At 37.7% G+C, this 15,790-nt stretch overlaps 1 protein-coding gene across 14 annotated transcripts in view; it reads right to left on the minus strand.

Moving 5' to 3' along the window:
- The window catches only part of kif1b (kinesin family member 1B), a 63,027-nt gene that overhangs the window by 34,808 nt on the left and 12,429 nt on the right, over positions 1-15,790 (minus strand). For 4 of the 14 annotated variants that reach the window (XM_043224251.1, XM_043224246.1, XM_043224250.1 and 1 more), the window contains exons 3-14: positions 9,046-9,122; positions 8,691-8,870; positions 8,405-8,470; positions 8,056-8,234; positions 7,029-7,140; positions 6,300-6,377; positions 5,971-6,036; positions 5,840-5,857; positions 5,550-5,625; positions 5,013-5,091; positions 4,735-4,877; positions 1,225-1,358 (exon numbers count right to left, since the gene is read on the minus strand). In XM_043224251.1, coding sequence (XP_043080186.1) covers positions 1,225-1,358; positions 4,735-4,877; positions 5,013-5,091; positions 5,550-5,625; positions 5,840-5,857; positions 5,971-6,036; positions 6,300-6,377; positions 7,029-7,140; positions 8,056-8,234; positions 8,405-8,470; positions 8,691-8,870; positions 9,046-9,122 — 1,208 coding nt within the window. Of the gene's footprint in view, positions 1-1,224; positions 1,437-4,326; positions 4,369-4,734; positions 4,878-5,012; positions 5,092-5,549; positions 5,626-5,839; positions 5,858-5,970; positions 6,037-6,299; positions 6,378-7,028; positions 7,141-8,055; positions 8,235-8,404; positions 8,471-8,690; positions 8,871-9,045; positions 9,123-15,790 lie in introns of all 14 variants that reach the window. The other 10 variants (XM_043224245.1, XM_043224239.1, XM_043224237.1 and 7 more) reach the window with 6 other exon arrangements.

Below are 15,790 nucleotides of genomic sequence, written 5' to 3' on the forward strand. Positions count from 1 at the left end.
CCGTGTATAGTGTTGGGAAGGTTACGTTGGCTACTATTTAAAATTTAAGTAGTATAAATATTTGAATTACTATATTAAAGTAAGGTAACTGATTACATTCAATTACTTTGAGTATTTTTCTACATTTAAAAAAAGTCAAATGTTAATAATTTTAAATTAATGATTTTGGAATCAAATATTTGCATGGGAAATAGCAAACACTGACACTTGAAAAAATAAGAATAAAAATAAAAAATCTTTAAAAATAAAGCACTTAGGTAAACCCAAACAGAAAATTAAAGAGTCACATGTGTCCTAGACTCCTGAAACTTTTTAGATTTTTCTCTTTTTTGCAATTTATGAAAGAAATCAATCAAATCTGTAAGTGTGAGAAAAAACAACTCATTTAATTACATATTCTCTCAGTAACACTTATTGTGTAATTATGTAATTACTCCCCAATGCTGTGTATACACTACCGGTCAATTGTATATTAGAAAATGTTTTTCTTATATTTGAAATATGCTATTTATTCCACTGATGGCATAGCTAGTTTTCAGCATCCATTAAATTTGTTTTCAGCATTACTCTATCCTTCAGAACTCATTATAATATTTCACAATATTTTATGTAATTATTCCAAACTGTTGACCAGTAAGAAATGGATTGTATAAAGGGAACACAGATGACACGTAGTGACTGGTTTGTGTGTGAATCACACAGGACAAACTGACTTCTAATTATGTTACTGACTGAGGTCAATGATGCTCTCACTTTTTATTATACGTGCATATTTTCGGTTGATACAACAGACCAGGTCTATTTCTGTCTGATTTTCTGCCGAACTGCGTCGGAGGTTGACGTCACTGGTTCGAGCCACTTGCCGTAACCATGGAAACTAATGCCTGGAAGCTCTAGCCACGTCTACTTTTTCTCTCTCTTTTCCTCCTTTACTATCTCACTCATTTGCAGAGAGTCTCAGTGAATGGCATCAAGCCACTGGTGGGTGGGAAAGCCGGACTTCTTTTAAATACATATGTATGAGAACATGCAAATCATTAGGAGTAGAACATTTTGAATGCAAAAGGTCAGCAGGTGCCTGAAGCACCTCTATTATCTTATTACGCACTGTTAGCTAATTAGTTTTAATTAATTCAAGAGGAAGAGGAAACCTCTGTGATGCCCGGAAATGGTTATTCACTTAAGCCCTTGACTCTTTTGTTTGGAAAATGCTTGTCTGTGTACCTTCAGCCTCTCGATGGCCTCTTCTCCGCCTGGCGTGGACATGATGCGCTCCTGGATGCTCGAGACGGACTGGAGCCCTGCCTGGCTGCACAGAGAGCCTGAGGACGGAGAGGCTGTCAGGCAGCCCATAGGTGCTGTGGAGAAATGGCCAGGCCGTTGGTTCTCTGAGGCAAGCAAGTATCTATGCTTATTGTTGTGTATATCTTTCAGGTCTGAGCCACAGAGGAGAGACAGGCGACGCAAGGAGGAGGAAGCGAAAGTGGTGGAGACAGAAATGTGAGAGAATACAGAAAGAAAGAAAGAAAGAAAAGGAAGAAAAAGGACAAAGAGGAGGAAAGACCAATGTAAGACACACAGTTCACGTCAAAGGATTACAACAAAAACGGCAGTCAGAGAGTCAGATACAGTTTTCACCTCAGGTCCTTCTATATATACACAACTTTCTACCACCATTACTTTCAAAATTCTATTCTGTCCTATTTAAAACCAGCTATTAAAGACATGTTACATGGGATGTATCTGGAATTTAACAGCAATTTAATTTTGTCTTGTTCCACTATTAATTCTTTAGTTGTAAACCTTTACCAAATAAAGCTTAAATTAACAAATAGGAGGGGGGATTGAACATTACAAATACACTTAAATTCAACATTTATCATTCATTTTTGTCTTGTTCAGTATTATATTTCATTTGGAAATGCACCAGATTATGGAAATAAATTTTGATGCAGTTTCATGTTGATTTTTAATCCAATTCAGAAATTAAGTCTTCATACAGTCTAAGGCATTTTTAAAACTGTCATTTTGAAAACACTGAATTATTTTTTTTTATATCTGAATGTTAATATTTTATACAATTAATCAATAATCTATAATATATTGACTATTCTGTTAAAAAAAACATTCTATTATATTATTAAAATACAAACAAGCAAAAAGATAAAAAGAATTGATCCTAACACTAGCACTCAATTCTTCCTATTCTACTCGTTTTCTAAATTCTCATTTAAGACAAAAAAAACACGACCCTCTAAAACCAACTTCTTAAAAAAAATCTTTATTATGATTATTAAAATCATTAATTAAACAGGACTTGTCACACTGTTGGGTTTTTATTGTTTTGATTGATTCTATTGACCTCATTTGTAAGTCACTTTTTGGAAAAATTGTTAAATGTAAAAGTAGATTGTTTACTATTTAAAGACAGGTCCTTTGAAGTATTTATTTTAAGCATTATGACAATAAATGGCATCAGTTGTTTAATGCGCATTGTATTTAGTCAATTATGTAATATTCAACAAAATGTGACCTGCAAAGAGTGTGGTCGATTAAACAAGCTCTTTTAAATGTGACTTGATTCTGACCTGGGTGAAAACTGACATCACTTCTCAGATGTGAGAGAAGAGATAGGGAGAGAAGGGATTGCATAAAGGTCACAAACCAGGAGAGGGAGGCTTGGGAAGCTGGAAGAGCAGTATGATAACATGCTGCAGATATAAGCTAGAAAACATCTTTTCCACGCGACACATCGCTCTTAAAATCATGATGCAGTCAATGTTTGGCTGCCACAAAGCTCTTCAAAACATGTTTTGGTAGAGCTACGGTGACTAGGTGGGGACTGTACTTACAAAACCTCTCCAAGGGAGCTTTATCGCATTTCAGTCGAGCTTTTTTGCTGCATATTCACTCTATTGGATTTTTCCCCACTTCATTTATCTGAAAAGACTCTCTTCAAGCAACTAGGCCAACATGGCGGCATAACAGCACTGCATTATATTACTGTTCATGCGTTTAGATGATGTGATTGAGGCCGCTAGCACACAGACCATGGCAAGCATTTCGCTCAAAATGTTCACTTTCCCAGCGCCATATGGTTACAGTGGTAGAAAGCACAGTGTGCGTTCATCTCTCTGCGCGTATCAAGAACTCCCAGACAGATAGAAAACCAAACTGTCGCCTGAGCACTGATTCGGTTCTGCAGCTTTTGAAAAGAGGTACACCGGGCTTGCGTAAGAGCATACGAAGAACAGGGAAGGAAGAGGATAGCTAATAGAGCAGCTATGTATTCTTACACTACTACTCTAACTGCTAATCTGCCATTGTAAGATGATAAAAACATGCACCTTTTCTCCGATAGATCATTGTTTTAACATCGTTAATATCGTGACCTGCAATGAACAGTTAAATGACATAATGAAACCTCAATAGGAAGAAAATAAGAAGAAGTTTACAATAAAGGACAAAAAACAGCTAAATACAACAGGATTAAAGGAGATACAATATTAAAGGGATAGTTGACCTAAAAATTAACATCTTGTTATCATGTATTTACCCACGTCACTCCAAATCATAAAAACTTCAGCTTTGACATTCAGCAGAATGTCATACAGTAGATTACATGTAAGGTATTATTCACTAATATTCTTTGTATTTTTGTTATTCTATTGGTTTTAAGCATAAACCTTAATACATTTAGATTAAAACAAGGTGAAAACCACATGAGATAAAGGGACACATTCAATATATATTACTTTGAAAACAGATTAATATTAAATTATTAAAATACCATTAGTTTTTACAATGCATACTGTGTATATCAATATTTTTGTTATATAAAAATCAACATTTCGGCAGAATGTCATACTGACTTCTTTTATTTCAGATCCATTTGTTCATAAATGACCTTTCCCTGTGTGGAACTGAGCTTGGACATTCTTGGGCTTCACAATAATTTTATGACACTAAAAACGTTCATTTTGGGGTGAACTATCCCTTTAAGCACTTCCAGATGCAGTCTATCTGATCTATCGTGCTGTAGCATAGGGTTGGGCTTATTTGGAAAAAAGCCTGCCATTAAGACTGCACCATGCCAGACAGTCAATCAAATTAGGATAAGAGCAAGCATAAAGCCTGCCAGTGGCATTCTAACCCATCCAATCCATTGCATATTCATCTGTTGTATGTCTGGGATTCCTTGCAGTAAAAACAAACAAAAACTGAGGCATGCAAAGCCGACACATTTGTGTTCCAGAAGCAATGAATAAGCTACTGGTAACAAAAGGGAAGAGCGAGAGGATGCTGCCCCGTCAAGCGTATACACACATTTGCTTCCACTTCCAAGGTAATCATCCCCCATTGGCTCGACTGAAGGGAAGCAGGAAGAACAGGAGAAGGTCAGAGTTGAGAGGACTAGTAGAGGAATGACTGACAGAGGCAGTTAGATCTGACTAGACAGAATATTGTGAAGACGAACATGAGATGGAAACACTCCTGGACTTGAATTTTAGAAAACAGTATTGTAATTTCTAATCATCATATCCCTAATCTCCATCGCATGTTGATGAAATGATTAAATGAAGACGTAGAAGGAACAACATGAAGACAACGCAGACTGGGCGAGACTGCAGCATTAGATCAGAGCTGAAGAATTTGCCACTTGTGACCTCCTATGTGCCTGGCAATTGGGAATGTACAGAAGCAGCCATTGGGGGGCGCTGTGCCTTGACTTACTGTCTAGAATGTCCCCAAGGCCCTGGGCACGGAGCAGGTCCTTCAGACGTGTCACCTCGTCCTTCAGCTCCCGCACCAGTTTGGCGTTGGGGTCCTCGTTGATAACTGCATTGCACTTGATCTGCTTGGCTCTATCGGCGTATCTGTGAATGAGCAAACAATGACAATGATCCAAACAGCCACGGATATCACAAGAGTCCCCATATCGCAGTCAAGACCATCTAAGAATGGAAAACACGCCGTTTAACGGGAAGTGGGAGTAGGATGTGAATTCTTACCGGAGTGTGCTGAGAGTTTCATCATAGTTAATGTCAGCAGGACTCAGAGCAGCCACCATAGCTGTCCTTGAGTTCCCTCCTGGTGAACAAAAATAATTACGCAAACAATTAGAAACACCAAGCAATGCAGTTTGTGTCGACTGGAGTATTGATCTAAGACAGGCCAATGGGTTTAAAGGATGCACCTTCCACAGACCATTAAAAAAAGCACAAGTGTTTTCTTTTAAAATGTTAAAGCTCATTTTAAAAATGGTTCACTTATGCAATACTTTCATTTAATAGCTATTGGTTCTCTTTGTGTAAGGATTGGGTCTGTCAAGCTAAAAAAAAAGAAAAGAAAATATTAAACAAATTTTAAATTAATATTTTTGTTTTAAATAATGAAGTGGGTGAACTAATTATATGAGTTCAATTATATTACATAGAGAACTGTTAATTATTTTGAAATAATCCAGTTAAATATTTTAATGTTTGTTAATGATACCTGCAACATAGTAAATACAATCATTAATAATCATTATGGATCTTAGCCCATACCTAAATTCTCTCTTAGCAGCCATGTCAACACTGAGTCTCGGTAAGGAATGAAGTCTGTCTTCTTTTTCTTCTTGCTCTGTTTCAAAACAGCCAGTGAAGCATGTTGGAATATAGCACTTAAAAACAGCTACTGCTGTAATAATGAAGGGGGTACAGGAAATGACTTGATGTATGAGACATCAATACTAGAGTAAGACACACTATTAAGACAAAAGGTTACATGGATAAAGGTGTATAGGTTTAGATAGAGACGGTTCAGTGGTTAGTGACCGTACACTGGGAAAGATTACCTTGCTGGTACAGTTATCCTGGGAAGGGAAGCATTTGCCAGGAGAGAGACAGACAGCACACAGAGTTATAGTACTGAAGACATGCAGGCAAACAGGCAGAGAGAGAGAGACAGGTATTGAACAATACTCACCACCTCAGCTAGAGCTGAAATAACCTTTCCTAGCGTAGTTAGAGATTTATTGATGTTTGCTCCCTCCTAAGAAGCACAAACAGGTGAACGGTGAGTTTTATGATCGCATGAAATTTCACACATTTCCGCCTTAAATTCGTTTGCAATTAAGACAAACAAACCATTAAAGAAATCGAAATAGCTGTGATGCATATTTTTGTTTTGAGTGTTTTATGTTTTATGCATGTCACATTCCCAGAATATTTGCAGCGCGAGAGGGAGAGTGCAGTCACTTTTACATATGGCAGGTGTTGGTGGAGTTCTAGAGAGGCTGTAAAATTAGTCTGTACCTTCAGTCTGGTTCCTTTTGCCCCTGTTGAGTCAGCACGCTCACTTCCTGCCAGATCCACCAGGCTGATTTTGCTGACCTAAAACCAGACAGCAGAGATACTTTCAGACTGATCATCACATACTAAAATAAGACACAAACAAAGTATCTTCAGTGCGGCATACTATGTACGTGGGAGTCCTTAGTTTCCCATGTGTCTATTAGCAACAGAATCGTATACTGTAGCTATCTCTGATATAGTGACTCGTTCAAATGAATTGTTCTGTTGATTCAGTCAAACTGATTCAGAAAGAAGTCCTAGTTTAACTGAATAATTCAATCATCCAGTCATTTTAGGGCACTTGTAAAATCAGTGGAGCATGCATGCACAACTAATTGTGCTAAAGGATGCTTGGGTTATCTTTTCATTTTTCTGTGCTTGAGTTTTGGCCAGCGATACCGCTGCCAAACTGGATGAGTAATATTAGAGCGAGGGCTGAGGCGAGACCTGTGTAGTGAATCTAATGTAGTAGCTCTGTACAATAGCCATTGTGCCTGTGGACCTCATAGAGCGCTCTTTGTGTCCACAGTGCTTACACAATGAGCCCCACAAACACAGGATGAGTGGGACGGGTCTCTTTCGCTCCGTTTTCCTTTTTACTCGGTACAGGATTTGCTGACTTTGAGCTGCAGGAAGAATCCGAGCTCTGTGAAGTTGTCAATGGCTGTGGATGGGTGTAAAATATCTAACCTTCTCTGTGGACAGGTCTGTCTCGCTGTCATACTTCCTTTGGGTAAAAACGATGGTGAAAACTGCATGAGAGCGGCTGCTCGTCTCATTCATGTTGGTGGCGGCAACAGTTCTGCAGATACAAAGAGAAAAATGAGCGTCATGTGTATAACATACATATAATTATTTGAGTAAAAAAAAAAAAAAAAAAAAAAGTATAATTATATACAATGCATATTTCATAATAATAGTATTTTACATTTCTTGACCTTTTTTTTAACGTGTGTAAAGCTGCATACTATAAAACTAGGGGGTTTATTTGGGGTTAATGCTGAAAGTAATTTTGTGAAGAATAAGAGAAATCAAATATAATATAAATGAAACTGATGTCAAAGTAAATTTGTGAGAATTTTTTTGTGAAAAAAATATCTTAATAAATGAATGGAAATATGCATTACATATCATTATAGTTAAAGTTGGAATTGAGAAAAATCTTCTATTGTCCATCTTGCATTAAAAGTACACACAATAAATTTTATAAATTAGCAAAATTAGAATCATAACACAAAAAAACTATATAAATTCATTGATATGATATTACATACTAATTCAAGTCTGTCCATTTCTCTTTATCAACGAATAATCTCTTTATTGGCCTGAAAAAGGCTGAAAGGCTGCTTTGGAAGTTCACAGAGCACTCATCAGACTGTGAGAGAGTAATCCTGGAAAGTGCTAGTAAGTGCAGGAATAAGACATCAACACAGCTCATGTGGCGGAAATGGCATTGGGTGGGATGCTCTCGAGAGAAAAAGGCTTTACGCGTCACATTCTCCACAAATAAACCCTGGGAATCAGCACGGGAGGATTAGAAGCGTGTTACTCCTTCCCAGGAGTCACATTTACACATGACTATCAGTCACAGTATCACTGGACGAAACATAACACTTTTCCATTTCCCTCTTGACAAAACATCTTACCACTATCCTTCAACAGCAGCATCCAAAGTGGGGAAAAAAAAACAAGAAAAACGAGTTTTCTTCTCTCTCACCTGGCTTTGTTACCAGCATCCATGAGGTCAGCGATGTCTGTGTAAGAGGTGACGGCCAGTTTTGAGAGGTCTTCAACATACGGCCCAAGTAGAGGATGTTCCCTGACACGCAGGTTCCCTTTATTCTTAGGGTTTAGCAGGTCCCTCACCCGCTCACAGTATATCTCCATATAAGCCACCTACAATTAACACATAGAAATGAGATATATATCATGCTCAATTACTGAACACTCGAGTAGGCTCTGAACAAACAAATCAAGTAAGAAGTGTGGTAACACAACAAAAACAGCATTTCAAGCGTGTGAAGTGAGTCAGGGGAAAGGGCCGAGGAGTCATGTTTGTTGCTCACCTCCACCGAGTACGAGATCTCCTCATTGTTATTGTCATTGATTTTCTCAAACAGTTCTTCACAGAGCTGGGAGGGAGACAAAAAGAGCACATTAGGGAGGAGAGAGAGAGCGATCGATACAGAGCACAAATAACTCTACCCCTGCCGGACGTGCTAGACAGAGTGCTAATGTCTTAATGTCTTCTGGCAATGTCTGCTTTGAGATCAGAAACATCTCGGTCGCTACTGTGCTCTTCTACTTTGGATCCATTAAGGTGATACGTATGCCGTGATATTACATACATACCTGAGGAATAATGCCTTCCTGTCCTTCCTCTTGCTTTCCCATCATGGTGTAAGACTTGCCAGCTCCAGTCTGGCCGTAGGCAAAAATACAGACGTTATATCCTTCAAAAGCATGCTGCAACATCTCCTTCCCGATGTCATTGTACACCAGGCTTTGTGACGCAAAGCTGGGGTCATCCGGCTAGCAGAAAAAAAAAAATAAGAAAAGAGCACGAAACAGGTTAATACAGACTTTATTTTAGGGGGTGATTAATTACAGCTGTAAATCTGACCACATGCACATTTTTTGTACACTGAGCCAGCTCAGCGGAAAAAAGTAGAAAGAGCAGGAAATAGACAGAGAAAATGAGACTTACTGAGGTGTGAGACCAGTACGAGTAGTCGAAGCTGAAGGATTTGGGTGGTTCCTTTGGGTTCTTGGGATTCAAAATAGCTGAAAAAGACAGGGATGAGAAAAAAAAATAAGATTTTTTTTTAACTGGATTCAATTTTTCACAAAAATTATGTCAAAGTTATATCCAGAAAGGTTACGCATTAGGATAAAAGTGCAAGGTGGCAAGATTTTTATTAGAACACTGCAGTTCTGTATTTAATTACTAAAAATACTAAATTGAAAATAAATAAATATAAAACATAATGTGTACTCAAGATTCAAAGTAAAGAAAAAAGCTGAGTGTAAACATTCAAATCTGCTATGAATATAGAAATTAAATAGCACCATTAACAACAAAAATTACAAAAAAAAAGTTATGTCAACTAACATGAGTAAATTTTAGTTGGCATAGCCTACTAAAATTAATAAGCGACTGAAATTAAAATGAAAGCTGAAATTAGAACAATAAAACCTACTTAAAATATGCATCACTGATAGACTGTGATAGTGTTTAACAACATTTTTGATTGAATGAAATGAAATAAAAGTGTCACGTGTGCTTAACTGCTCCACAACCACTGTAAAACACTTGTTTGGAAGCTATTTTTGTTTACAACAATTGAGAGAGCAGACGCATTCATCTCAGCAGGGCTTGTGTAAAAAAAAAAAAAAAAAAAAAAAAAACCTGATGACTCAAATGTCTTTGTGTGGGATCAGCGGGTCCACCTGTTGCATGTGACTACCCATAATTCATCCCTTTTTTCCTTTTTCGCTCAAAGTTTAACCCCGTTTTCAAATACGGATGCTGTCAGACCAGCAGGTTGTTACGTATCCCTGCAGTCTTAATAAACAGGAATCTAAAGGCTTGTCTGGTATTTGGCGTGTCCCAAACATTTAGCCCGACCCTTGTCTCAACACCACCACACCATCAGAATGCTAAGCCCGGGAGTGAGCGGCCCAAAAGGCTGTGGGACCGCAGGAATCTACTGTAGGATATTTATAGGTAGCAGAAGCCAGCTGCTCCTGCAGTCCCCTCGACTGACTCGGAGTTGGCCGGCAGGGCCCCCGAGCGCGTTCAGGCCTTGATTCGATCCAGACGAACACATTCCACCGGCAGAGCACAGGGTGGCGAGGTCATTTGAAAAAAAAGAGAAAGAGACTGACAAATGGGATGCACACGCTGCTGTCTTAGCAACAATCCAAACAATAACATAACAACGAGCTTTCCTGCACTCGCTGCAACAAAAATGACCCATCAGCTCAGAAATAGAGAAATGTGGTGTTTTTTCCCCTCTTCAACGCACGGGTGGATGGATGAAAGAAGGGAAAGAGGTGTGGATTATACATAAAAAGCCAACGGTCTAATTAAGGAGGCTCTCTGCAGTAGAGGACGTTTGAGCCCCCTGCAATGAGTAAATCCCCCTGCAGCACCTCTGGGACACAGGCTAATCTCACTGAATTCATCTATTATTCAGTGGAAATGAAAAGGGAGGGCTGGGTAATGAGCTACTTCTTTAAGAGATATACAGAATATGACACTTTAAAGTATTAGGAATATTCAATACGCAGGACTATTTGAAATTATTTTGTTGGTGAGTAGTAGTAGTGTCACTGTACAATAGTTATTTTCTCAATAAATCGGTAGCTGATTTCACACTAATCACAAGTCACGTGTCTTAAAAGGTTAGAATATATAGTTTCCATAAATTAAAAAATATATATATAAAAAAATAAAAAATTTCAATAATTTATTGAAATAAGCTGTAAATATTTTAGATCAGTTATCAATTTCAAAGTCAAATGCATCACTCTTAAAAGAAAAATAAAAAAAGAGACTAATTTTATTTATAACTTTAAAATGTACTCTTATTTAAAAATAGCTTTAATGTTTAGTAGTTTTTAGCTATTGTTTTATAGTTTAATAGATTAGCATTTCTGCATAGGAGAAACATAGGAGAACAAATTTATCAGTATCGGTTAACAGATAATTATTTTAAATATATCAGGATATCGGGAAAAAATCTATTATTGTATATTACCACTGGGCATTCAAACGTACTTTTTTCACATACCATTTTTCGCACAGGCATATTAGTAGCCATATTTGGACATTGGCTTCATCTCTTAGTACAAAATATAAGATTCTGATTTAAAAATAAATAGCAAAAATAATATAGTTGATAAGTTCAATTATTTATATGGATCAGTTTAAACTTTTTATAAAAATAATTTAAATTTCTGATTCAACGTTTCATTTGATTAAAATTAATCTTTCTTGTGTTCATTTACAGAACAACAGTGTTAACGTGATAAATTAGAATTTGACTTCAGACAAATTTTCTTTAAACACTACATTTCTGAATATAAACTCTGAACCCAAGTTTTTCTTTCTTTGTTTCAGGAGTAAGCTAGCAGTTAACATCAAAGCTAGTATAAGCCATTTTGCAATACATGCATAAATCAAGATATTAAACATTATCAAGGGGCTTACGAATTTAAACTCTACTTTACGCTGTATATAATCTAGCTTTACTAGCAAATCTGCAGGACCATGCACAGATGGTATCTTAAGAGATTTCTTGAAAAGAGGTCTTTTTCTCAGTATTTCTCAAGCTACGTCTCAGTACCAGTTTCTCAAGACGGTTACGTATCTGTTTGGAAAGAAAACCGATACCTTCCCAGATTGGTTAAAGCAGGTCCTTTCCTGCATCCTCACATGGTCAGTGTGACAGAGGACAGGCCCGTGTCACCCGTGAAAGAGAGGCTAAATAAAGAGCGCTTACACCTCTGACCTAAGGGCCAAATGGAAACTGGAGCAGTGGGTAAAACACACAGGGCTTTACATTACTGCAGTCATTCTGCTCCTCTTTCCTGGAACAAAATGCACAGAGGGACTATAAATGCCTCTCCCATCATGCACTGTATTCACCAGTCATATCAGAACACTGATGAGATCAACACGGGGGCCGAAAGACAGGTGGACAACCGGCAAGCCTGGCTTTGCTCACATTATGCACATGTGTGGGTCACTCACGTCTGTTTCTGTATCAGTATGATGCAGACGGGTTTCATTCTGCTATTTTCAATTGAAAGGGTAAATGCGAAAGGATTAATCAAAGGCCCTAAAACCTACAAAGAAAATATCCTCACATTAAAAGAATCCCAAAGTTCTAACCATCTTCTGTTGCTGTTCTATCAATGTCTCCTACATCAGCACTGCTCACGCAAAAGTTAAACCTGTTACCATGACGACCACCACACTAAGCACCATCATCTGCGTTATTCAATTTAATTTTGCACTACTCCCTCAAAAACACATGCCTTGTTTTCATTTTCAGTCTTGAAATATAAAAGCAAATTATGTGACAATTGTAATGCCATTAGACTGTTAAAAATTCACATATTCAAGGTTTAAAATCCCTTAAATCTGGCTGAGCATGTAGAAGACTCTAAACGGAAGCATTAGGATTTGTAAATTAGACATTAAGCCAGACGTTAGGCCTGAGAAGGTTCAATATAATGTAAATTCAACAGTGAACCGTGCATTGAGGTAAGAGACACTTACTAAAAAAAAAAAAAAAAAAAAAAAAAAAAGCATACAGCATATGCCACATTCTCTGCAATAATACTATAGTATTATTAATAGTAATAATATAGGAGATGATATAAAGGCTTACAAAACATGCCATATAGGGAGTGCAAAATGGATTAAAAGAAAGTAAATCAAAAAAATAAAATAAAATCTAAAAAAGGAAGACATACTCTTCACCATGGGAATTGGCTCCCTGTAATTGTGACAAAGTCAAAGTGAACATTTTATTTTATAACTTTTCCATATGTAGTTGACAATCCTATTGGTTGAATTAGATAATTAGTAGCCTATGCTCTATTAAGAATGTGTACTAATGAACCCTGTGCACCAAATAAGCCCAAATAACAGCCTAAACAACCCATTTTGTTCATATCTGAAAATGAAAAACATCACCTGGCTGGGGATAGTCTAGCCATGTCAACCTTCTCAAAGCTGTGATTGACAGTTTGAGCGAACACGAGGCTAATTGGTACAGAGGTGGCTGAAATGAGTGAATAACCTCTCAAAACAACCTCTCAATCCATCCAATTATGTCTGGATAAAACACTTCAGCAGACCACAACCCATCAGCCAATAGAGAGCCGTTCATTATGCAAATGAACAACTAAACATGCTATTCATTCCTCCCAAACAATGTTCTGACCCCAATCCCCCAAACCACTCCAGCAGAGGCCAGCTTAATGTCATGTGATCGTCAAAAACAAAGTCTGACTGGATGTTTAACTCACTTGCACGCACAAACACAACACTGGTTCGGCAGGATATTCCAGTCAGAAACAATTATGCGAATTCTTACTTTCAGTAACCAATTGACAAACCAATTGGAAGGTATGAAGTTGGCAAAGCAAAAAGACAAAAACACACACGGTGGTTTTCCTGCTAGGATGGCCTGGGTACAGATGCACGAAGACTAATGGCTTTCATCACTGTAGGAAACTCAAGCAGGAGGGATTTTAAATGAGTTAGCAGACTGCACCACCTGACCTGCGTGTGCACAGGAAAAGCTTAGAGGAAAGAATGAAAAACCCATCTGGCTGTTCAAAGCGTATCTACTTTCAGACTGTGATGATAAACCTGGGCTTATTTCAGATAGTGTGAGATGACCTGAGAATAGCAGTCATGCCTGGCCTAATGCAGTGGAATATGTGCCTCCGACTTTGGACCCCATGAGCCTTTAGCCCACAGGCAAATCAATATCCACCGTTACCAGTCAGCAATGGCTTTAAAAGTCAGAATTATAATACAAACAAACAAAAACATGCATTAAACTGTTGAAATATGTTCTCAGGAGTACCATATGAGAACAAGCTGTATCACTGCAGGGAAAGTACATTTTAGCAGCCTGTACAAAAAACTTTCAGTTCAGTCTTGTTTCATATCACTTTATGTACTGTTCTTATATATATATATATATATATATATATATATATGACAATTTATCAAATAAAACTACAAAACAATAACAATAATAAAAGGATCATCTTAAAGAAAGGAACAGTCTTTGCTTAAAAATGTCTCCCTGTACATGTGAACTGAGATATATCTGTATAATATATTTTTCTCATAAGACCAAAAAGATTCTCAGACAAGCCTGAGACAGGAAACAAATTTCCACCTGCTAAGATTTACATCCAGAATGGCATCTGTGGACACCGATCTGGCCTGCTGTATCCGAAAGAGGAAAGCTTAAAGAGGACAGAGTGTGTTCCCATCTGGAATGATCTATGATCGACACCCATCTGCCTGTAGAGGCAGTAGAGAGAAAAACACAGGCTCCACATTCTTTTCACAGGTGCTGAAGATCACACACAACCACAAATCATCACGAAACTAGCAAAAGCTAAGGGTGAACAGCAGCTTCAACCACACTAGCTGTGCCCACAAACCCTTGAGTGGTGAGTCACTCTTCACTTAATAAAAAGGTGAGCAATACAAAAATACACTTACATACATGCTAACAGTGAAGTCATCTGTGCCATAAAGTGATCATTAGTATCAAACATCAAAAGTGATACTTTTATTATATACTGCATTATGTGAACCAATGACTCGCCTAAAAGAATAGAAAAAAAAAAAAAATGAATAGAGATGTTTTGGTTTAAAAAAAAAAAAAAAATAAAAGGTGTGACTTCCTTATAGCACTGCAAGTTCCTCATAAACAGCAATAATATCTGCCATCCATCAGACTGTGAAATCTGAGAATGGTTTTGAACAAGGGCATTCGAGGATACAGATACTGTAATGTGCATTAAGCTCATCTTTTCGTTTCGGAGCAATACTGGGCTCGGTTGCTGCATTTGAGAAGTCTCAGCATGCAGTCCACGCAGTTTTCATGTGGCCTGGTGAAAGAGAATGAAAACAGGAAGGCTGAAGAACAATACTGAGCTCAAGCACAGCAGCCAGAGAATGCCAGGCTCTCTACAAAACATGAGGTCATCTGTTATGACTGTATAGAGGCCTATGCCATTTTCAGAGTCCTACCACAACGACTCTTAAAATCAGCTTCTTTTTAGTTAAGGAAGAGCTGTTCTGATTGGATGAGACCCCTATGTGTATACACAGTGCTACAAGTAGTATAATTAGTACTACTAGTTTATACTGTTGTAATGTATATATTTATTTACAAATGTATGAATATAATTACGAAATTAAAAAATATATACTAATATACTACCCAAGGAAAACGGATTAAAAATCGATTGCTTTCCTCTGGTCTCATAATGTTTGTTTATGTTCAGTCAATGCAGACATGGAAAAGATGCTCAGAAGAGGACTGAATGATCATCATCATCCAGCACTGGAGAGTAAGCCTAGTCACATAAGAGATGGAGAAATCACTAGAAGAGTGAAACTCTGTCCAGCTGCCAACAAGATGTCCGGAGTGCCCTGTCTATTTCTGTAGCAGCAGATGGCAGGTGCTGCCTGACAGCTCCTCAATGAAAGGAAGGAATGGGCAGATTTCTGATCTTAGACCTTAGACCGTCACACTACATACTGCAAAACAGCATGGGACACGTGTTGTGTACACACACACACACACACACACACAGATATGTTGACTTCATGAACTATTTGGGATTTTGAATGATTAAAGTATTTTGATCTTCTTCAGAACCTGAATCCTTGAAGCACAGCC

This window comes from Puntigrus tetrazona, chromosome 23 (genome assembly GCF_018831695.1).
Source record: "Puntigrus tetrazona isolate hp1 chromosome 23, ASM1883169v1, whole genome shotgun sequence".
NCBI lineage: Eukaryota > Metazoa > Chordata > Actinopteri > Cypriniformes > Cyprinidae > Puntigrus > Puntigrus tetrazona.